Source organism: Lissotriton helveticus, chromosome 7, assembly GCF_964261635.1.
Source record: "Lissotriton helveticus chromosome 7, aLisHel1.1, whole genome shotgun sequence".
NCBI classification, from domain to species: domain Eukaryota; kingdom Metazoa; phylum Chordata; class Amphibia; order Caudata; family Salamandridae; genus Lissotriton; species Lissotriton helveticus.
The window spans coordinates 585,016,840-585,040,851 of NC_136068.1; the positions used below are offsets into that span (position 1 = coordinate 585,016,840).

The window sequence follows — 24,012 nt, forward strand, 5'->3', positions numbered from 1 at the left end:
CCAACTTCCGCTTGATCTTTGGGGATTGATACCACAATTTGGGTGTCGTCCGCGTAGGACACCACTGAGAAACCTATGGTCTTAATCAGTTTAACCAAAGGGGCAACATACAGTTGAAAAGGGTTGGGCTCAATGACACGCCATGCGGTAGCCCACAAGGTAAGCAATTTGCTTTGATGTGAATTGGCCCATGGCAACATGGTTTGTTTTGTTTATTAGGAAGGCTTTACGTAGCTTCAAGGCTACATCTCTTATTCCCAGCTATATTAAACAATCAATCAGAATGGTATGGTTGACAGTATCGAAGGCTGGAGAGATCAAGCATTATCAATATGGCTTGACCTCCATTATCCATGATCCATCTTGGTTCTTCTGAAGCTGTGAGCAGTGTCTTTTATGTACTGTGTGCCTTCCTAAAGCCGTATTGGGAGAGATCCAATATATTATTCCTGTCAATGCAAGACATAAGTTCGTTGTCCAGGGCTTTTTCCAGCAATTTAGCCGGAAAAAGAAGTTTGGAAATAGGCCTATAGCTACTAGGGGCTAGATGTAGGTAATTCGTATTTACCGATTCATAAATACCGAATTTTACCGATTCGGTATGTATGTATCGGTAAATATGAAGGTAGGAGCTGTAGGTAATTTAAAAAATAGAAATACCGATTCGTTAAAATTCGGTATTTACCGATTCGGTAAATACCGAATTGGTATTTACCATTGATTCCTATGGGCTGTGAAGCCCATAGGAATCAATGGGAAATACCGATTCGGTATTTACCGATTCGGTAAATACAGATTCCTGCAAGGGTGCAGGGGGTGTCACTTTGACACCCTCTAGCACCCCAAATACAGGCATGTGTGCCATGTGGCACACAGACATGCCCTAAGGGCATGTCTGTCTGTCACATGGCATAGGTGTGCATGCACACATGTGCATGCACACCTGGATTCGGTATTTTACCACCCAATTGGATTGGGTGGTAAAATACCGAATCTGAAAGGCCTTTGGGACTCAGAAGAGTCCCACCTACATCTGCAAGTTAAGGAATCGGTAAAAATACCGAATCGGTATTTTACCGATTCGGTAAATTTACAGATTCGGTAAAATTGGCCCCCTACATGCCAATTCTTAAATACCGGTCGGTAACGGCCGAAATCGGCCGTTACTGACCGGTATTTGGGCTCCTACATCTGGCCCTAGGTTCCTGAGGGTCGAGATTGTTTTTTCTTCCCCATAAAGGAAGGATTGATACCACCTTCCATTTAGAGGGAATGTGTCCCATACTAATAACTATTTAGGATTTTTGTCAACTGATCTCCAAAAATCCTGGGCGCTAAGTGTACGATTTTTGGGGAGTAGGGATCTAGTGGGGAATCCAGATTTGCTAAATTTATCAGTTTCAGAACTTCATTCAGAAGCGTAAACCAATCCAATATTGTCTCTGATGGTGGCGAATTAATCATTTGAAGTTTAGGTACTTCTTGGTGCTTTAGAGTAAAGGAGTCAAAGACCTTGGTTACTTTATTTAGAAAAATGTTTGCAAGAGTATCACAGAAGGTACTGATTTTTGTGACCATCTTTGATAGTTTTTTACTGTATTGAAAAGTTCTTTGGCTGAGTTCTGCTTGGTGAATTTTACCAGTGAAGTACTGTGTTTTTTTCTCTTTGTAGGAGTCTTCTATATTCAGCAATAGTCCTTCTGTAGGCCTCAGACATGAGGATCATACTTTGATCTCCATACTTGCTCTTGTTTCCTACATAATTTAGTCCTCAGGCACTCCGAAAACCAGGGTTCAGAAGGGGTGCTGCAACGATTTATTTTAACTTTTTCCGGTGCTAGTGTCTATATCCTTACATAACCAAGTTGTATACTTCTGTGTAGCTGTTTCACCATCATGGTTCGATCTTCACTGATTATGGGCAATGTAGATTACAGGGTCTGCTATTATTATTATTATTATTTATTTTTGTAGAGCGCGTAGTCACCCGGAGGTATCCCAGCGCTAAAAAATCTTATCTCCTGAGTACAGTGGACCAAGGGAGGGGGAGAGGGAAGGAGGGACAAGGAAGAGGACAGGGAGGGCGGAACAAGATAAGGGCCAGGAGTGATTCACTGTGGGAAGAGGTGGGTTTTGAGCTGTTTCCTAAACCGGAGGTATTGAGGTTCGAGACGCAGGACTCGGGGGAGAGCGTTCCAAAGTCGTGCAGTCTGGACTGAGAAACGCCTTCCTCCCGATCGAGCTCTCTTGAATTTGGGGGCAACAATGAGGTTTTCGGTGTCAGAACGGAGAGGTCTTGAGGATTTGTAAGGGGCGATGAATTTCTTGAGAGCAGGGGGGCCTTGATTTCGTCGTAGTTTGTGGGCCAGACACAGGGCCTTGAATTTGACCCGCTCTCTTATGGGGAGCCAGTGGAGGAGTTTTAAGGCCGGTTTGGCCGACGCTCTGGCAGGGGTATTCGTGAGGATACGGGCCGCGGTATTCTGAATTCTTTGAAGTTTATTCAGGGTCATCTCTGGGGCGCCCAGGTATATCACGTTGCTGTAGTCAAGCCTCGAGATTATTAGGCCTTGAATAAGCAACTTTTGGGAGTTGGGGGGCAGGATGTACAGGACTTTCCTCAATGACTTCAAAAGTCCAAAGCAGGTCCCGGCCACTTTCTTTGCCTGCACGTTGAACGAGAGGTCGGTGTCAAGCCACACTCCCAGGCTCTTTACTTCCTCTGGGTTCTGGAGGAGGGCTACAGATCTGCGGTGTGAATACCCCATGCTCTAGTTTTTTGGGTCCTTGAAATTGTCGCTACAGCTGCTTTTTGTATCTGTGGTAGATTGATTGAGAAAAAAAATTATAACATAGCCTTATGGTCTGACCATGCCAAGGGAAGAATGTTTGTTAATTCCAGATGCAAATTATTCGTAAAAAACCCATCTAGTGCTTGTCCCGCGGATTGAATGGGGCTCTCAACTCTGGTGCAGCCCCAAGATCTCCACGATTCTTAATTGGATAGTATCACGGTCCTTCAAATTGTCAAGATGCAAGTTGAAATCATCCATCACTAGGTAACCCGTGATAGTGACGCTGTGCTCCATCAGTGTGCTTATGTTTGAAAGAAATGCTTCTCTTGGCATCAGAGGGCTATAAAGTAATATCCCTTTCAGAGGGTAGTTTTTAGTTAACTCAATTTTAAATGAAAAGTTTTTGCAATTGAGGAGTCAGAACTTCACTCTGGCTTTTAGCCAACTCAAAAGTGGTTATGTTGATAAAGACTGATCAGAGCTAATTTTCCTATTTTAGTTATCCTGATTAAAAGCGGTCCAATGTACAGACCTGCCTGGCAGAGTACTCTGAAACTTGAGTACAGAGAATGTAGACCTAGTCATATACACAATTTCCATTCATTAAGAGCAGTTTGAAAAGTGGATATAAAACTTATGTACATTTTTCAAAGAACTTGTTTAAATGACTTGGTGGGAACTGGAAAAAGTAGTCAAAAAGGCCAAAACTCCATGTAACCCAAAAACCAAATTAACCTTAAAAAAATTAAATTGAATCATTTCAGAGACCACTTTGACTGCTTCTGTGTTTAAACCCAGCAAATCTGGAATTTTTTAAATTAATGGTTACTTACAAGTACACAGATTGCAACAGATTTGGTTTCGAGTATATGCACCTTCAGTGGGAATGGGTTTTAAACCCAGAGACTTCTTGAATCCGAGAGATCTGACAAGCACTGGCTGCCATGCATGCAGCAATCACTTTGGAATAATTTAAGAAAATTAATTCCAAAATGCATACACATGGACTGCCATCTTTCAGCGGGTTTATATCCATGTAGAAATGGCAGCCCACTTATACAGCAGCAGTTGGCGGAGAGTGCGCAAGGAGGGGGGGCTAGTGCGCACGGAGGGGGTTGCAAGCCAGGCAAGGGGGCCTAGGGAATGGGTACTTCGGGCCAGACTGGGGACACAAAGCAGCCCTGGTAATTTTGTGGAGAGTGTATGGGTGGCACAGGTGGGCACCGTTGCTTTTTTACTGGGGGCATAAATTGCAGCACTGCTGAAAAATAGGCATCCAGTTACAAAATCAGCCCCCACTGCCGAAAAACTAGCCCCCACCTTTCCAGCCGCCAGGAGAATTGCCCAGTGGGTACTTTATACAATAGAGCAGGAGACCCAAAGGGTGTAAGGGAGCGAGATGGGAGAAGAATTAGTCCCTCATGCCCTCCAATGCAATGATCCGACATCAGTGGAAGGATAGAACTCATCCAAAAAAAACACTTTGAAAACATGGTCGTAAGGACAATAGGATGGCAAGCTAACAAACCAAGAGCATGGTTCTGAGAGACAACAAAGTCTTTGTATCATGTGCAAGAGGCAGACACAAAGCCCTCTATATTGCAGAGGCATGTTTGCCAACAGACAACTAATGCATGATGTAAGACCTAAAAAAAATTAGACATCTGCCACTACCTAGTTGAAACTATTCCAGTGTCCTTCTTTGACTGGAAAACCATCCCTCTTATGTACAAACCAAATCCATGCTTCATTCAGTGACTGCATGTCTACAAGCCCCACTCCTCCTGGTTAACAGAGGTGGCCCTTTCAATATTCTGATAAAGAACAAAAACTTGAGAAAAGCACTTGAGGCACCGAACAAAGTTAATCTAGATTTTTCCATGTCCGGGAGCTAGCTAGTTTGGATCCCTTCAGCCCAAGATCCCAATAATCAATTCCATGTAGCACAAATAGACCAGCGGGAACCTTGAAATGCCATGGTGCCTGCATTAATGTTCTCGGCTGCAGAGATCCCGCCTTATTATAATGAGCTCACCAAATAAGTTAATCAACCCCCCACCCAAAAATTGCAAAATGGATGATGGTTGTCCCATCACCATGAATTTCTAAACCAAGGTAGATTAGTAAGCAGATTAAACCATACACAAGCCAGTATTAATGGGAAAAGAGGAGGTAATAGCATGATCAACTGGTCTAACACTCTGGTCTCTTCTCCGCTGCAGCAGGATAAAAGATAGCTGGCCGATTAATTATTTGGCTCTTTCAATAATCCAGCATCCTTGTGATAACCCTTTTACTTCCTATAGGTTAGGCTGCAGGGTGGCAGTGAGCCTTACTGCAGTTTAGCTAGTGAAAGGCAGACTAAAAGCTCAGATAGGCCCTTCCTGCATGACTGGAATGCATACAGCAGGAACTGGATGCGCATACGTGGGAACCTTCAACTAACCATGGTCCGAGAAACAAGTGCAGGCTCATTTGGGATGTGACAAAATGGGATTGGGGACAGGCACGTGTAAGTCAGGTGGAAGATCTGTAGACAAAATGGGGCGATATGATATGGAGTGCATTTACAGGACAAAGAAGAGTTGCATTCTCACCTGGGGACCTGCTGCAGATAGCGGAGATATTCAATGGTATTTTTACCATAATCTATCTGCTTCTGTCGCCTCCTCAGAGTTGCCTCATCAGTCTCGTACTTTGATGGGTCTCTAGGGATGAGAAAACAAATCACATCAAGAATATACAAACGCAGGTAACCCATGTAGTTCAGCGTGTGAAGGCACCAGTCACGTAAACTGAATGCACGGAGTCCGGAATCATAAACAAATGAGTTATGGATCAATCAATCAAAGCATTTGTATAGCGCGCTACTCACCCGGAGGGTCTCAAGGCGATTGGGGTAGGGGGGGGGGGGGGGGGGGTCTGCTACTGCTCGAACAGCCAGGTCTTGAGCTGCTTCCTGAAGGCGAGGTGGTCTTGTGTCAGGCAGAGGTGGATGGGGAGGGAGTTCCACGTCTTGGCAGCCAGGTAGGAGAAGGATCTTCCTCCCGTTGTGGCTCTTCGGATGCGGGGGACGGCGGCGATCAGTTACAGAGAGAAACTGTTACAACTGAAAAGGGGTAACATCATGTTCCCACAACAGTTTCTCAACTTGGACTTAAACTTTTCATTGTTGGATAACAAAATAGAACTTGCGGAACAGGTTCCATAACAATGGTGCAAGATCTTCCTGAGCCTGCTGAAAATGGTAGCTGGAGCAATGTTTCTATAGAGCTGTAGGCGGCCCACTAGAATGAAGAGATTCTGCAGCTGCTGCTTTTTTTGTATTCTGGATATGCTGCATTTGCCACATAATCCATCACCTTCTGCACTGCATAATTTGCAGGTTTTAACCAAAAAAACAAAGTGGTACCAGCTCAAAATGATAAAAATGTGGCAATACTTGTTGCTGTGACGTGCAAGGCACTTCACGAAGTTGGACTGTTCACCTTTCAGTTGCATATTGCTATATTTGGGTGTTGAACTAGTCCCAATTAGTCGGTGTTAACATGTGAGAAAATGACTAAATAATGAACTGATACCATCACAAAATGTGATGCATCAATGCACCATGCTGCATAGTTTGCATTTTCTTGTGGATTAATTTGGTAAAATCTTTGGCATAATGTGTTCCTCGCTTACCACATAATTCTATGGGCCTTGCTATAGGTGTGTAGCATATTACTGCTCTTTACATTTGAAAGAGTCACTTGTGGATGGAGCATTAGGTCCAAGTAAGATATTCTTTGCAACACTACTGGGCAAAATTTCAGAAAGGACTCACCTGGTGAGTTCTCTTTAGAAATGTATGCGACCTTGGCTAGAAACTAATTTGAGCTCCAGAAAAAGTAAATTTATCTTTGGAGTTACTGCAAATTCTTTGTAAAAGGACTTTGTTGTACAGAGGGTGACAAATCTGAGCAGGGGCGTGGCCACGGCGGCAAGCGTAATGGCCGCTCTGCTGTGAAGCTCCTCCGAGCGGGCGCCTGGCGTCGGAGAAAAGAGATGTAACCCGCTGCCACTTCCTACACCGGATGACAGGACCCGTCTCCCGATGACTGCGGGACTGCCTGGGTGACATTTCCGAGCCGCAGGAGCGGCCTGACACGGAGAGCACGGCGGAGGGGATCTGAGGCCTCCGGACCTCTGCTGCTTGGCCGTTGGCGGTCGCGGCTCCGATCCTCTCCGGTTCCACTGCTGGACTCGCGTAGGCGCAGTCTTCACTGCGCGGTCCCCGTTTTTCCTGGGTCACCTGGTTCCAGAGTGCGGCTGGGGCCTCTGGCCCGGGTGTATGCGGGAGCCGGGACCTCGATTGCAGGCCCGTGTGGGAATTTAGGTGGCGGCTGCGGGGCCTAGTGGAGGGCGGGGAGGGCGGGGAGCGCGGGTGCCGGGAGGACTAAGGGCGATCTCCGGTAGTGCACAGCGGCCCCGCCGTGCGACCGTGCTACAGACCCTGCACAATACCGCTCTGGGACAACGCGGTCCCTCCATGGTCAGCCGCGATTGAGGTGGCGGAGGCCCGCTTCCAGGGAAGTCTCGGAGACACTCCATTGTGCTGGCTGTATCTCGCTACTATCTCCCTGATTCAGCTCCTCTGGTCTGTGGCCCACTCGCTGGACAGCCGCACCTCCAATACTGCATAGGCTCTGGTGGCTTCTGAGATCGGTCACCCGCCTTACCATTGATCCCTGCCCTCCGCCACTGTCGCTGCGTCTGCGGCCTCGACGATGGGGAAAAGGGATCCGGCCCAGCAGACGCTCACTTTCGACAAGACGCCGCTCACTGCTGCTGACCCCCCACCTGGGGCGGCTTTGGGCACTCATAGGACACAGGACAATGGCGATGCAGCATCCTTAATGGCCGCCATGATGGGGGAAATGCGTGCTGGCTTCAAGGCACTTGACACGCGCTTTGATAGTCGAGAAAAAGTTGTCAGATATTGGTTCCACGGTGCAGGCCCACGACCGGCGCCTCGACTTGGCTGAGTCCAGAATATCAGATCTGGAAGACGGGTCCTCCAAGGCGCTGAAACGACTGGAAAGGGTCGAGAAAATTCTTAAGGATGTGGCCATCAAGAACGAGGACTTAGAGGCGCGTAGTCGGCGGAATAACATTCGTATCCTTGGCGTGGCAGAGACAACTGCCACCGGCCGGTTCGACTCCTTTGTAGAAAACCTCCTTATTGAACTGTTCGGAAAGGACACCTTCACGTCTGGCTTTGTGGTGGAAAGAGCACATAGGTCGCTGGGGCCTAAACCACGCTCGGGGCAACTGCCCTGACCCATTATTGCCAGAATTATGAATTTTCGAGACCGTGATGCCGCACTCCGAGCTGCACGAGATATGGGGGAGGTGCAGTGGCAGGGGAGCAAGTTGTCCTTTTTTCCGGACTACACTTTATGGTGCAAGAGGCGCGGCGGAAATTCACCAGTGTCAAAGCGGCTCTTCGCAATCTCGGCCTGAAATACAGTATGCTTTACCCAGCCCGTCTGAAGGTGGACGTTCACGGAAGATTCCGCATCTTTGATTCTCCGGCTGAGGCCCAAGACTTCTGTCATACATACAAAAAGGGTCCGGGCTCGGCCTCTGGCTCCGGGCCTAACTCCCCACAGCAGCCTGACAAACAAGCTAGCGCAGACTTATTTGTAGACAATGGCCTGGGCTGATTACCTGTAGACTCTCCGGTCATGGCTTCTTGGCTGCTTGGAGAGACGGTCCGGCTTTGCTGGATTTCCTTACTTGCTAAAATCTCACATCTCGCACTGCTGGGTTGCCCGCTCTGGGGCTAGCGTTGCTTCCCCCCATGGCGTATACCTGCATGTTTTGCTCCTTTTTTTGGGGTTTGTTACGTTTAAGTTTGCAGATATGTTTAGTCGTTCTGTATCATTGGCTATTGATGTTCTGCATTGCTGTTCAGAAGCTGGTTGGGTTTTGCCTCTCATGGGGTACTGGGAGGCTGGGTGGTGGGTGGGGGAAGGGTTGTGTGTATTTTTTGTGGCAACATTTTTTTTTCTTGTCTGATTGCGAGACTTATGGTATCGGCTTGTTGAGTGACCACTTCTTGTTGACAATCCTTGATATGACGATATGGCCCGGATAGGTTTGCAGACTGGACCATCTAGTCTGACATTGATGACATGGAATGTCCGTGGCCTGAACTCCACCCGTAAACGGAAACAGGTTATGCAATATGCTGTGCGACACAAAGCAGATGTACTTTTTCTACAGGAAACTCACATGGTACAGGCGGACACCGCCTCCTTTGCAAGGGGTTGGGGTACCCACAGAGTGTTTTCCTGCTACAGTAGGTACGCGCGTGGGGTGGCGATCCCGATACATAAGCGGATCCCCTTTGTCTTCACAAATAGTAAAGTTGATGGTGAGGGCAGGTATGCGATAATCTCTGGGGTGTTGTATGGTCAAAAAATTGCCTTTGTGGGGGTCTACGATCCTAATATTGACTCACCAGCCTGTTTCAACAACCTGTCCCTATCACTGCTGCACTCCGACATAGACCTACTGGCGCTGGGGGGCGACTTCAATCTGCTGATGGACACTAGTAGGGATAGCACTTCTCCCTCCCCCGATCGCAAACCACTTGCCCGCGCAGCAGTGTCGGCTATATGATCACATTTCTCACTGCTTGACAGAGGCCAAACGGCACGCTGACACCCCTGCTTTCACTCACTACTCCAGTTACCACAACACGAGCACCAGAATCGACTACTGGCTCCTTTCTCCGGGCTTGGCGGGATGGGTCACTGATCTTCACACGCTTCCCCGCACCCTCTCTGATCACTCCCCTGTGGTCCTGACGCTTGCGATCCCTAGGCTGGGCGGATATGAGCGGCAGTGGCGATTCCCCGGAGGTGCGTTAGCGGACCCGGTCTTCACCGAGGAGGTTCGTTCCGCCATCGAGGAATACTTTGAAATTAACACTGGCTCGGTGACCACCTGGGCCACTTTGTGGGAAGGGTTCAAGGCTACCATAAGGGGGGTATGCATCACCAAACGTGTTGGGACACTGCGCGACATCCGTGCAATTCTGACCTGCCTGGAAAATGACTGGTTAGCTGTTGAGAATGAGATCCTTGCTGGCCCTTCACCGGGTCGCGAAGCGCGACGCCTTGAGCTTCTACTAGAATTCAGAGACACCGCGGATAGAGAATTGCGATATCTGGGCAAGTACCATACGGCGCGCCGGTATGGTGAGGGAGATAGACCGGGCAGGTTACTGGCCCAGCTGCTGCGCCCGCCTCGGCAAGCCGCATATATAACCGAGATAGCTGATGCACAGGGCGACCATCATTTCACCACCCCTGCTATTTGCGACACCTTTTTGACTTACTATAGGCATCTTTACAAGTCTTCCCTTCCGGAAGAGTGTCGCGACCCGGGGCCGTACATTAACGAAATTGCTATGGTGTACTTGGATAAATATATGCAGGACTTTCTAGCCCACCCTATCACACCGGAATTGATTGCGGAAGCCATTGACTCTATAAAGGGATCCTCGGCACCTGGCCTTGATGGCTTCACGGCCGCTTTTTACCAGGAATATAAAGAAGAATTGGTGCCCATCCTTGTTGAGGTATACGCTGAGGCCCTGGAGTCTGGTATTCTTCCCCCTACGCTCCGCGAAGCGGTCATAGTTTTACTGCCCAAACCAGGACGTGACCCCACAGTCTGCAGTTCCTATCGCCAGCTGTCGCTTCTAAACCTGGACTATAAGATTCTGGCCAAAGTGCTGGCGCTGCGGCTTGCATTGCTGGTGAATACCATTATTTCGGCGGTACAGTCGGGCTTTGTCCCTCAGAGATCAACCTCACTGAACCTTCGCACGCTTTTCTCGGTCCTACACAGAATCGACCCCTCCAACCCGGCTGCCGCGGTCTTCTTAGACACCGAGAAAGCTTTTGACACTCTAGAATGCCCATTTTTTTTTTGGGACGTGATGCGAAGGATGGGCATGCCCGCAATGTTTGTCGCAACTGTGGAGTTGCTATACACTGCACCCACGGCCCGCATTCGCTTAAATGGCACCATCACCGATGGGTTTCCTCTCTCTAGAGGCACCCGGCAAGGGTGCCCCTTATCTCCCTTACTTTTTATTTTGGCAATGGACCCCCTGGTTCGTCATTTTCAGGAAAAACATCTCCACAGAGGGCTCCAATTCCGCACCGGCCCTCTATTGGTCTCACTTTATGCGGACGACATGGTTTTATACGTTCGCACTCCGGAGACCAATCTGCAACCCCTACTTTTGTGAGATTGCTCGATTTGGCGAGTACTCTGGCCTCAGGATCAATTGGCACAAATCGCAATTATTTCCACACTCCTGCCACCGTGCGGTGGTCTTGCTCCCTCCCATTGGAGTGGTGTGAGGAATCTGTCAAATACCTGGGGATACATGTGCATCTTGACACTGTGTCCATTATTCGTCTGAACTACGGACAAGCTCTAGACTTTCTGGAGGATAACACCGACAGATGGCTCCGTCTCCCTCTATCATTGGCCGGGCGCATCGCCATTGTTAAGATGGTGGTTCTCCCCCGGTTTCTGTACCTCTTCAATAACATACCGATCCCCCTGACCAAGGTTTTTTTCACTCAATTGCGCACTGCCCTGTTGAGATTGGTGTGGGGGGGAACCCCTCGACTAGCCTGGCGCACGCTGACCCTACCTTATGAGAGGGGTGGCTTTGGGGTTCCGGATTTCTACCTCTACTACTTGGTCGCCCAGTGCTCGTATGCCCACCCTTGGTACCATCGGGACACCAGAATTCCACATTTGAAACTCGAAGCTGACGCGGCGCACCCGGTGACTCTTGCCACGATTCTTCCCAAGGGCCTCCCCCGAGAACCTCACGACATACTCCCACTCACCACCACGACTTGGGCTTGGGACAAGCTTAGGCGCTTACTACACATTGATTCACTGTACTCTTCTGCCCTCCCGTTGCCCAATTCCCACTGGCTCCCTATAACGGGCGAAGCGGTGATTCGCCGGTCGCTATCCAAATTCCAAATACACACGATCGGGGACCTGTTCCCCAACGGCCATGCCTTCACTGTGACTGAGGACCCCCGCTTCACTGATCGAACTTTTATGGATACATTCGTACTCACGAGAGTGCGGGCGTTGTTGAGAGCTACATTTCCCACATTCCCTCTCCCGCCGGATGATACTCCCGCACTTACATCCATCATACAAAATACATCAGGGGCTCACGTGGTGTCCAAACTCTACAAACTGTGCTCGTCTTCCCTCCCATCGTCGGATGAAGCGGTTCGCGCTGCATGGGAACGAGATCTGGGCACGCAGATTTCGGACGACCAATGGACAGCGTGTTGTGCTATGACCAGAGAAGTCTCCATGAATAGCAGACACAAACTCATACACTTTAAATTCCTGCGAAGGATGTACCACACACCGGCGCTTGCTCACAGAATTGACTCCAACAGACCCCACACCTGCTCCAAATGCGGCGCCCCTCAGGCCGACTTTGCACACCTTTCCTGGACCTGCCAGAGACTTCACACATACTGGGTAGAGGTACACAGGGTGCTGGGTGACATACTGGATCTGTCACTAGCTGTCGCACCGGAAATTGCGCTGCTGGGTTACGTGTCAAATTTCCCCCCGCAAAACTCGTAAGTTAGCGTCCATTTGCTTCCTTCTGGCCAAGAGAGAGATTGCACTGCTCTGGTGTTCGCGGCGCGCTCCCACGGTCAAGTCGTGGCTTGGGAGTGTGGCGTACTGTAATGTGAACAATGTGGAGTATTCGGAGCAGCTCCCAACCTCCTCCCGCCCTACAGACTTCTGGGGTCCATATCGCCGATATATTGCAGGGAAAGCACGGGAGGCGCCCTCTCAGTCCCTACATCCCAATACACGACTGGGGTGGGTTAGAGCATGGAGCACTCCTTTTTCACACACACACACACACACACTGGTGTTGACTCGACTGTGGCTCACTTATGCCCCTCGAGGCCTGTGGCTGGGTCCTGGTAGTTTGGGAACACATCGCCTTTCCTGGCGCCAGGGTCGCTTTGCCTGTCGCTAAGGGGGATTGTACTGTGTTCGGTTCATTGCTCGGACCTTATGTATTCACACAACTGTGTAGGTTGCTCATCATTGTCCATGTCCTGGAGGGGTGGCGCAGGTTATCGTCTGCTTTAGCTGGACTGTGGTCGTTGTCAGAAGTAACACTCGCCATCACACGAGCTGAATTGCTATGTTGGTCTTGCAATCTAGTAAATATGATTTTTGTTTCTTTTATCTTACTTTCACCTTTTGTGCTATTCGTTTTATTCTTTTTGCATCTGTTGCCCTATCAGAAAATGTTTATACTGTACCATTCACAATGTTCTAATACGTAATCCTGCTGGACGCTTCAATGTACTACTTTCAATGTTATCTGTGGTAACTGAACTTCCTCTGTGACTGGTGTATACTTGGTCTTTGCTAATGTGGATTGCCTCAGCAGCTTTAATAAAATGTTTAAAAAAAAATCTGAGCAATTTAAAGCTCGGAGGTCACCCTTTGTGAAAGCTAGAGGATACTCTTTGTGACTTAAAGTAGAATAAACAGGATAGATTTGCAATGAGAAATGAACAGCATTACTAGGAACCATTTCCACAAAAGTGAATGTGGAATCTACTGTACTAATTGGTACTGCTCTTACTAGTTGATCACAAACAAGGCCACAATATTTTACAGAAGAACAACATCTTATGGCAGCTTAAGATGTTCCAAGAAGGGTGGCAGTAGCACACCAGTGTAAACATCCACTGCTACAGAAGAATCCCAATCCATGCACTAATATCTGAAGCGCATGTATATATGTAGGTGGTCTGTCTTACATGCATTGTGCATATCAAGTGAACCAGACTGGAGAAGGCTTCCGGGTTCCATTTTAGAATCACTGGCCTGTTTCGGTGCACAAGATGGAGGTAAAGTCAATTTCACAGAGTGAGTCTATTGCGGACATCTCTGAAACTGGAGGGATGGGACCTAGACAATTGGAGGGGGTAGGGAGGATACGCACTCCTTATAGATATTAAAGTCCTTTTGCTACAGAGGTCTCCTAATTATTCTCCCAGATTGTCATTTGGCCAATGGCGGAGGGGGGTAATGCGGTCCATGTTTAGAGAGAACAGGCCTTTAAAAAAGTCAGCGTCTTGTCTCTCCCAAATACTGTCAGATAAGGCTGTTGACAACTGGTGTATGAAAGAACCGTGAGACCAGTCCTGAAAGTGCAGACAAATTATACATCCCATGTCTGCTGTACCTGTATTAAAGCGGGAGTTATTGGTGACGTTTTTATTCCTGTGCCAAGTTGTCTTTGGCCGAAGAGGTACTCCACAGAATGAACACCTGCTATTGGTAAAAAATTAAATTATAGATTTTAAAAAGACAGATGTTCTGAGCCAAACCATTCCATGGTTTACATTTTTATTGAACAGTTCGCTCTACAACAAGACCAGTCTGGCAGAAGGGATCCTCCATAAACAAATAATCAAATGTACATTTCTCTCAAACAAGGATATTTAATTTTTATAAATGTTTTAATTTTCAGGTTATGCATTCTGAAATACGGTCAGTGAGTTACATAGAGTAACTTTACATTTTAATATAAAAATCAGCTTAACTAGCAATAACTGCTTTTATAAGGCCTCTTCTGTACAACAATTTAAGTAGGGGCAAACCCATCAGTCTCTGCTAGTGGGGCACAATTGCTTAGACGGTCAAGCGTCCTGGTGAAAAATCTCCACTTTTAACTCCAAAGATCTTTAAAAAAAACATCATGAAGGCAGTGAAGTAGCTATGCTCATCCTCCTAAGTATTTAACATTTCCATAAATCAGGCAAAGCAGAGTGCATTTCTTCAGTGAATGGCAAGAGCTAAACCAAAAAATCCATGGCTGGTAAACAGTTAAAAGCACCAATCAATGGTCTCACATAGGGTATGACATGGAACCTGAGCTTTCCAAAGGAACCAGCAACACACATAGAAATGTCTCATAATGCATTTCTACTACATTCTTAAAGAACAAGCACCATGGAAAAGACTGATTTGATAGTTTTGCTATTCAACCCCAAGCACACTAATGCGGTGGTTAATTTTTACCCAATAGGTCTATCCTTTTTCAAGAGATCTTCCATTAGCAGAATCCAAAGACATGCATGGTTTTATACTGAAGGGCCATGTCAATTGCAAAGGTGCATAAACGAATTTATTTAAATGAAAAATTAATTTGTGCGTGTTTAGGGCATTAGTGATGAATGTGGATCCTTTCTCTGAAAGGATTAATCTCTACGTTTTAATCAGCCGTTTATTCGTACTGTGCTGTTGGGTACTTTAATGATTGGCAGTTCACTAAAAATCCCCGTAAGTCCAGTGCTAAGCATGAATCTAAAAGCGAAAGAAGCAACTGAACTATGTCAAACACGGAGACAGAGGAAAACTAGTAATGCGAACCATTGTAGACTTATTTTCAGAGATGTTGGGCTGGAGCTGCAAGGTCAATGGGTTACTACCAGTAGAGGTCCACTTCTAATAGAATGCTGACCACCTCGTCTATTTTAGCCTGAATTTCTCCAAAGCTCGAGCATAAACAGGATGCAGCTGCACCAATGTCTAAAAGGACATGGTCATGTCAATAATTTTGTTCCTGGCCCCTCATCCATCTGTCCTTACAATTGAAAGCAGTAATTGAGTTATTTGCAAACATGTAAAGATGAAGTCTGAACAAATTAGCCAAACCGCTCTTAGCACGTGTGCTTTTGAATTTTCTGGTTACAAGGTACTAATCGTAATTTCTCCAACACCCACTCTGATCGGATTAAAAACTGAAGGCAGTCACCTCTAGCGGTCCATATTTCTTCACTGACAGGATCAATCTTTCGTTAGCTTCAAGACCAACTATTGCCAGACATTCTTAGCCTATGAGGATACCTGAACAGGTGAATTAGCACAGACCACAGCCTCTCTTTACAAAGCTTCGATATACCATTCAGATTCTGAACTGGCGAAAGAGCCAGTTAAATTAGAAATGCATGACAATGTTGTCAACATCCTTTAAAGGTGCATAGCAATTACAATATGTACTTCACTTTCTCTATAAAAATAGAAAATATTGTGATTTAATATCAATCTGCATGGGTTGCTGGTCTGTTGCATCTTTCCATAGCCAGCTAGATTTAACAGAAAGTCTGCAGCACGTTTTGGCATAAGTGCATATATTCTCATGTTGAGGATGAACCAAGGCATACATATGACACAAGAATGCATAGAAAATATTGTGCAAAAAAACAAATTAATTGTGTATTTTTAAGTTTGTACTTCCGGTGGGAAAATTGCGAATGCAACGAATGCTTGTGCAGAAAATGAGTATATTTGTATTTTAAAGATGCAAGTGTCTGGACGGAGAGCAAGAGATTACGTTTAACTTTGAGTAACACCTATGTTCTATTCCGATTATTGAAAGTATTGTATGTATTGTATGTATTAAATGGTCACAATATGTTCAGTATACATGTATTGTTTCTATTAGTCAAAACCATATAAGACTATCATACTTTCAAGTGGCTTATTTTCAGTCACACTATGGTCATTTTAGAAAAATTATTTTTAAGCAGCATACTTTGGTAAAGCACATTTGAACAAATTTTACAGTGCTTCCTTTATGGCAAAGTTTTTTGGGGAGACAATTTGATCTTGTTGTTCAACCTTAAGATGTGGCTATTTGATTAGGATCTTAATTTAGCTTGCATATTTTTAGCAATTTAGGTGCCCCAAACATACTGTTTTACTGACTGTTAGTACTAGTTTAGCTGGTTACATTATTACTCTAATTTAACAGTCGAGCAACTTTGGTGGAATTCTTCCTGGTGGAGTTTATGAGTCAGTTTTGACTTCCTCGGATCTTGCGGATTGAGCCTTCTTGGTAGAACAGAAACAGCCTATGTACCTCCTTGGAGAAAGCACTCACCGACAGTTTCGAAAATGTATTTGAAATAAAAGGGTACTCAGATTATGTTACTTTACATGAACTACATGTTCCTCACCAAGGCGACAGGGACTACTAAAACCATGTAGCATACCAAAAATTATGCTCCTGAATGTTTCCTTTTATCAAATGATCACATATGTATTTTTCATGCTTATCTGTGCTCCAGCAAAGATTGTGCAATGTCCATCTTCAAAACTCGAAGACAGTTGGGAAGTAGGTTGTACTGGAAGATAGTTTATGTCCGTTAAATACTCAACAGTCAAGCCATTTGAAGGTCTAGCTTGACGCTGCCCAATAGTATACTCAAGTGCAAAATAAGAAATAAAGAGTGAGACGTCCAACCTCATTAAGTTAAGAGTCCTTCAAGGGGAACTAGAATGGTCTCAAAAAAGAAAAAGGAAGCAAGAACAGCACATTCTCCAGGTAAGAGGCCAAACATGAAACCACAAGGGTTCCAAGAAAAAGGATTTTGTTTACGGGCAGGGCATCCCTGGTAAAGGATGTGATCTCCTGCTTTGCAAACTGCATCAGCACATAACTATACCACTGTTACTCTGGACTCCATGAGAATGCTATTGATACTGTAACCTTAGTTGGTTGTGCCAAGCAAAACAAACAAATTTTATGTAGGTTACAGAAATTCTGTAAAAAAACTCACTTTATACCCTCCACAACTAATTCCGACCCTTGGATCACCTGAAGGAGCAAACAGTTTGTTCGTGACCCATCAGGTCTTTGAGTACAATACTTTTGTGGTTTGGCTCTCACCTTTGCAGTCTCCGTGCCCTGAATGGCAGAGCACATTATCTGCCCACAAGTACCTAAACATGAGAGCTGCCGAAAGGACCTTCAAACACCTTTTCAAACCCAAGAGCTGTGCAAAGAACCCAGAGCTTACCTGAGGCAGACCTTCCGTCCACAATTCAGGTCTGGCTCTGTGGACACGGCAACACTGACCATGCCAGGGGGTATTGGCTCGGGCATCCAGGGCCTGCAATCAAAATCAAACAATCAAAGACCAGAACACAACCCTTCACATGGCCAAGGAGTGCTTGACTGAGCCTACAGTTTTCACTAACATTCCCAGACTACTATAGGTATAGTCACTCACTGCTCTCCTAGGCCCCCTACCCATAAAGCACACAACAAAAGACACCCGGACTCCAAGACTACATCACTCCCAGCATGCCGCTAGCCTGACCCATGCAGCCTCGTCACATTTATAGTACTATACCTCCTAAACATGCTTTTCCACATTCCACATCTCTCTGGGAAGCAACAATAAACCTAGATTACCCAGACCATCTGCAATCATCTCCATTGTAGTACCATTTTAAGCAGTGATCTGCTTTTCTTACATGAATTGTGCACTAGATAACTATGGGGCCACTCAAAAGGGCACTTTCAGGCCAAATATCTAAATTAGGCCTCCTACAGTTGTCTTGTGTGCAAGGATATCTAATTTCAAAAACAGGGTACAAACCGTTGCATGGGTATCCTGTCCTCAGGGTTCACATCTTCAGAGAGGGTCAAATCAGATGAAAGAATACGAGACCTGCTGTTCACACTGAGGAGAAACAGGTCAGCATGTTAAACATGTGCTGGGACAAACTAAAACGTCCAGCAAACACCACCAATTACATTTCTCACCCAAGCAACTCCTCCAGAGCAGAGCTGTACTCCACCAGCATCCAGGGCTCAGGGAGCAGGGCCGCAGGCAGGGTGCCCGTCTGCTGCATAGGTTCCTGAGGAAGACTAAGAGGAGACCAGTCAGAGGCAAGAGCCAACAGTGACCTTCCAAGTATTTATCCAACATCCATTAAATTATCAAACATTCATCCCTTGCATTACACCAACCTATGAAAACACCCATTGCACGCATGTGCAGCTACACAAGAATGTACATGCTCATCTGCTTATATCTTGCGCAATCCTAAAACATACATATACGATAAGAACCAGATTTTACAGGAGGACCCTATTACACCAGCAACTCTGCACTAAAAATCCTACTCTACCCAGTATTATATCACCCCCACTGTACTACCTAACCATGCTGGAGCCTGCAATTTCCCTACATCAAATTTTTAAGGACATGTCACATCACCCTCCGTGCTTCAGTCCCTCGCTTCTCTTGCCACCGATATTCAACAAATGTCTATACATCCCCTTCCATCCCCCCACAGCCCATTACCACACTTGCCACTGTCTGCACCGACTGTCTGCATAGCCAGACCAAGTTGGTCAACAGTCCTGGACCATATTGACAGTTTGACCAATATAATAAAGTCCTGCATAATACCCGGGTTGCTAGTAGACCCTAAATCTGGCAAGCCAAATTTGCCCTTTGACTAGAAGTAGCCTGTATACATCACACTATTCATATCACTTGCAGCAGGCGGATTACAGTAAAACAATGGTGAGACATGACAATTTGAGCTGTGGGCAGAGTAAGTCAATATCTGAATATTTTACTAAAGGTCCCAGGTGCACAGGACAGCAACGCTATCAGACATAACTAGGTTTGGTTATATACTTAGGATCGTAAGTTCAAGAGAGGAATTTAGGTTGCATGCAAAGTTACTAAGTAATGGAGACAACCAGATTTGAAACTGGGAGTGCATTACAGAAAGTGTAATACCATTTAACTGTTAGGAGAATTTAAATTTAGCGAGCACGCATAGGGAGCTGGACACACATTGAAGGCAGGAATAGTCTGCGCAGAAAGAGCAGGTTAGAAAGCTGGCATCTAAAGAACTGTCTGGCTGGGGGGTAGGGGCGCCATGAAGTGGACAGCTTGGAACACTAGGATGAGAAATGTGTATGAACACTGTAGGTGACAGAGAACCATGCAACCGGGAGTCAGTGGAACAGCGGCTGACTAATGATGGTCAAAAAACGTGTTTGCTCATGACAAGCAGATTTATTAACATGGCTGCAGACAGGGTTTATGATTAGAAGATGGAATATAGCATCTTTGATCATACAGGTTGTGAAGGAGACCTGATAGATTTAGGCTTAGCTGAACTGAACTGAACAGCAGAGGCTGGCTGACGAAGAGAAATGGTAGACAGCTAGGTGCTACTGGGGTGTAGATGTGGATCCTAGTAAGCTTAACATCAATCAGCAGAGAGCACGAGTGTCTTACAACAGTGAGACCAGTTTTGATGGCAATGTCATCAGCATCTGCGACACTGAATAAACTGATAAAAAGAATGCGGACCTAAATACAGAACTGACAGCTGTTACCAAAAATGTATCTGTGTTTCCTTTCCAGAACGGAGAGAAAGTCTGATTCTAACCAGTTATCTGCTGTGAATCCAGATGCTACAATACAGCATACTAAACAGGTCAACACTGGTGTGGGACAAACTTCTCCCTACACCATCATGGTATTCTATGGTGCATGGATGAGGGAGTCTGTAGCAATGTCATCTATTATTGTTGAATGCAGGTGTTTGCCGTCACCTAGGTACTCAAAAAGTAATTGAAGTCTCCAAGAGCGGCATTAGCCCTGGATACTGTTGGGAGAGAAAATCAGTGTATGGTTCTGTAAAGCTGTGTGGCCCAACCACTGTATTTTTCTTATCTGCCCATGTTTCTCTTACAGTTAACAGTAAGCAGGCCTGCGGAAGACACTCAAAAAGAGAAACAGAACGCTTGGTCTTGTAAAACTAGGTACAGTAAAAGTGTGCCCCCATCCAGCAAGGGCAGCTGTGGGCCCCCTCTCAAAGCTACGCAGACTGAAAGTGCCTACAGTTCTGACATTTTTTCCTTCACCACTACTGTGGAAACTGCCTATTTGCCCCCTGCTGTTCAGTCAAGTCACCTTTAACTTCGGTCTAGGTCCTTCCCTATCCTTGTGTGTGCTTGTGGGTTAGGGGGCATGTTTAACATTACTGGTTCAACCAAGAGGCCATGCCTCCAGGAGCAATAATATGCAACTAATCTATCCACTTTAGTACAGTCCTAAAAACTAACCTGTTCTCTGGTAATAAATAGAAAAACAGCTTTAAATCAATCTAGATGGAGTGCATTTATTTGGGACAAAATGCATGGCTACAGATCAGGATGTTTCATTGTAAGTTGTCATTTGTCCAAACTAATCAGACAGCCTCCCTGCTCCTTTATAAGATGCTGCAAAGTTCAGCGAAGGGTTATGAAAGTGTTCAGAAATATGATGGCGCTCTACAGGTAGTGGTTGTAAGGTAATTTTGTGGCTAGTAGTGGTCGGTGCTACTTGATCAGAGATAACCCTATTCTCTGAAAAAAGAGGGGAGAGAGGAGCTCTACCTTCTGTGTATATGTATGCAGGGTCAAGCGCACACAACCTAAGTAAGTTCAGTGGTATGTTGTATGTCTTTTAATGAAAGGATAAGATCAAACTTCACTTTTGTCGTTTCGTTTCTTATTTATTTAGTCCAGAAAAAGTATTTGTTTCACACGAAAACCAGCCGACACGTGTTTCGTCAATAGCGGGGTGGACCCGTGACTCTAAAGGGCTGTCGAAGTTTAAGCTGCAGACAGTATCGTCAGACCGGTGATAATTCCAACCCGGTCCTAATCGGGTGTCAGAAAAATGTTGGCGGACGCGAAGGGTAGTTCCTCCCACGTGTCCAGAAATTATATAAGGGTGAAAATGTCCGCCGTCGGGTATGCGGTCGGTCACAAACAGGCAAGCCGATCCGCTTGCCCCATTTCTTCGGCTTCTTGCCGTTGCGTGACAGACGGGCGTGGTCCGTCGATTTCTCTGGGTGTGTGAGAGCCGAGTACAAAGCTGAGCCGGTTCAGCTTTGTACTCTGCTCTCACACACCCGGAGAAATCGACGGACCACTCCCTTCGCGTCCGCCAACATTTTTCTGACGTGTCGGCTGGTTTTCGTGTGAAACAAATACTTTTTCTGGACTAAATAAGAAACGAAACGACAAAAGTGAAGTTTGATCTTATCCTTTCATTAAAAGACATACAACATACCACTGAACTTACTTAGGTTGTGCGCGCTTGACCCTGCATACCTTTATAAGATGCTGCCTAGCAGGCAGAGTGGTTCAGATAACCCATTCTGACCAGAACTAGCACAAAACTGACCCATAGAATTCAGCTGCCCACAATTCTTAAATCGGGTCAGGTGGAACTGAAAAGATATAACACATACCATCCATTACCCCTGAATGTCAGGAAACAGACTACTGAGGTCACTGAATGCCACCACCCACCTCAGAATCTACACAGGGTAACCATGCTGAAAATCAAGTATTCCTGCAGAAGGGTAGTGTTAGAAAGAAAGGTCCAATCCCCAACTCTAGAATGGCACAATTCTAAAGTTCATCCAATAGGATTATGATAAAATGTTAAGACTTAAAGCACATGTTTCACAAATTCATTATACCAAGCTACAATAAGCAAGGCTAGTCACACACCCCTGTAAGCTGCCAAGAAACCCTTCCAGGTGATGCTGCACGTTACAAATATACACAACAAAAAGTTCAAAAACATGGTAGACACGTCTTCAGCCTGGCACCAAGCTATGTTCAACAGCATTTCAACAATAAGACTACCTGGTGTGCCAGGGCAGGAGAATTAACACTATGGGTACCAGGGTGTACAGGGCTCGGGAAAACAAGAAACATGTTTTAAATGTTCCATGGGAGCATTTTGCATAATAGCGTTCGGTAGCATGCTGGGTATCATTCAACTTCAGATGCATGCACATTTTTGAGAAGCAGTCCAGCTGGAGGAAAGCGGTTATATTTGGCCACATAGGAGTGCCCTGTCCAATCAAACTCTCCCAGAACATTACAGAACATACAGCAATTATGTCACACAAACATGTTTACCCCAATCTTTATTTTTATTTTTTGATCTAGTTTTCCATCTCATCTATCTTTCTTGTTTTTTTTTAAAAAAAACCTTTATTGTACCTTTCGAATCATACACAGCTACTGGCCTCCAACCCCAGGGGCTGGCCGCAACACATTCACATGCGTTCGATACTGTCTGGATAACACAGCCCAAGTGCCGACATCCCGGGGGTTCACCGGCGTTATAGAACAATGTATGTACAAAACTCGCATTGTGGCCCCTAATATATATAGGTCTGGTTTTCTATTTTATAACAATAACCTAATGTAACTAAAGAAGTCACCACATTTAGCTTTTAAGGCAAACTAGGAAATGAGCGCACAACCCCTGTCTCATCTTGTACGTTTGGATCGACCTGTGTGGGTGAGCAGAGCCATTACCTCTAGATCGGCTGTTACCATGTACCCTTGTAGGCGAGTGCCTCTGTTGTAGTTCACTACTGACTCAAGCTAGCCTGTCTGCCAGTCCCATCCCCTCCCAATAATGAATCAGAGTTGGACTCCAGGGTCACTAACCCGCCCTCCCCCTTCCATTCCTCCTACTTGTCCTCCCACTCCTCAACTGATGTCAGTGGGTCGTCCTCCTGCAGGGGTTCACATATCTCCCCCCTGAACCCATTCCACGGGGTCCATATCTTGTTCCACTTGCGTGGGCATGCCCTACTGATGTATACTGCCCTGTCGGTTATCATTACCCTGTCCATGTTCGTACACCATTGTGTCAACGTGGGGGCCTTTACCGCACCCCACTTCTGTGCTATATCACGTTTTGCTATCATCATACCCAACGTGGACCACTGTTGGCCGTGTCTGGAGAGGTCGTTCGGTTCCCAGATATTTTAACAGGCACTCACGTGGACCAGGGACACTCCGATTGTTTGAGATATGGTGCGCATTACTTGTCTCCAATACTCCTGGATGCGTGGGCATTCCCATATAGTGTGGAATAACGTTCCCTCCTCCCCGCAGCCGCGAAGACAATAGGGATGTTGTGCCCGCTGTATTAAGTGTAGTGTCTTTCTCGTGTAATACACCCTGTGTAGAATTTTAAGCTGCACGAGCCGGAATTTTGCAGATATGCCCACCTCCTTAGGCGACGCCAGTGCTTCGTTCCAATCCGAATCGTCCATTTCTCCTAAGTCTCCCTCCCATTTGACTTTCAGTTTTAACATAGGATCGGATAGGTTGTTGATCAATTTGCGGTAAGTGAGGAACGTAGCACGTTCTTGCATGTAATCTGTGAGGAGGCGATCTTCAAGGGGAGATGCCTCTGGGACCTCTGCTGCAGGTGGGATGGCT

General features: G+C 46.1%; 1 protein-coding gene across 2 annotated transcripts in view; it reads right to left on the bottom strand.

Moving 5' to 3' along the window:
- Positions 1–24,012, bottom strand: part of LOC144766905 (oocyte-specific histone RNA stem-loop-binding protein 2-like) — a 66,953-nt gene that overhangs the window by 10,681 nt on the left and 32,260 nt on the right. For both annotated transcript variants that reach the window (XM_078650609.1, XM_078650608.1), the window contains exons 2-5: positions 18,502–18,606; positions 18,335–18,418; positions 17,750–17,842; positions 5,393–5,503 (exon numbers count right to left, since the gene is read on the bottom strand). In XM_078650609.1, the coding sequence (XP_078506735.1) occupies positions 5,393–5,503; positions 17,750–17,842; positions 18,335–18,418; positions 18,502–18,590 (377 nt within the window). In that variant the 5' untranslated portion in view covers positions 18,591–18,606. The remainder of the gene's footprint in view (positions 1–5,392; positions 5,504–17,749; positions 17,843–18,334; positions 18,419–18,501; positions 18,607–24,012) is intronic.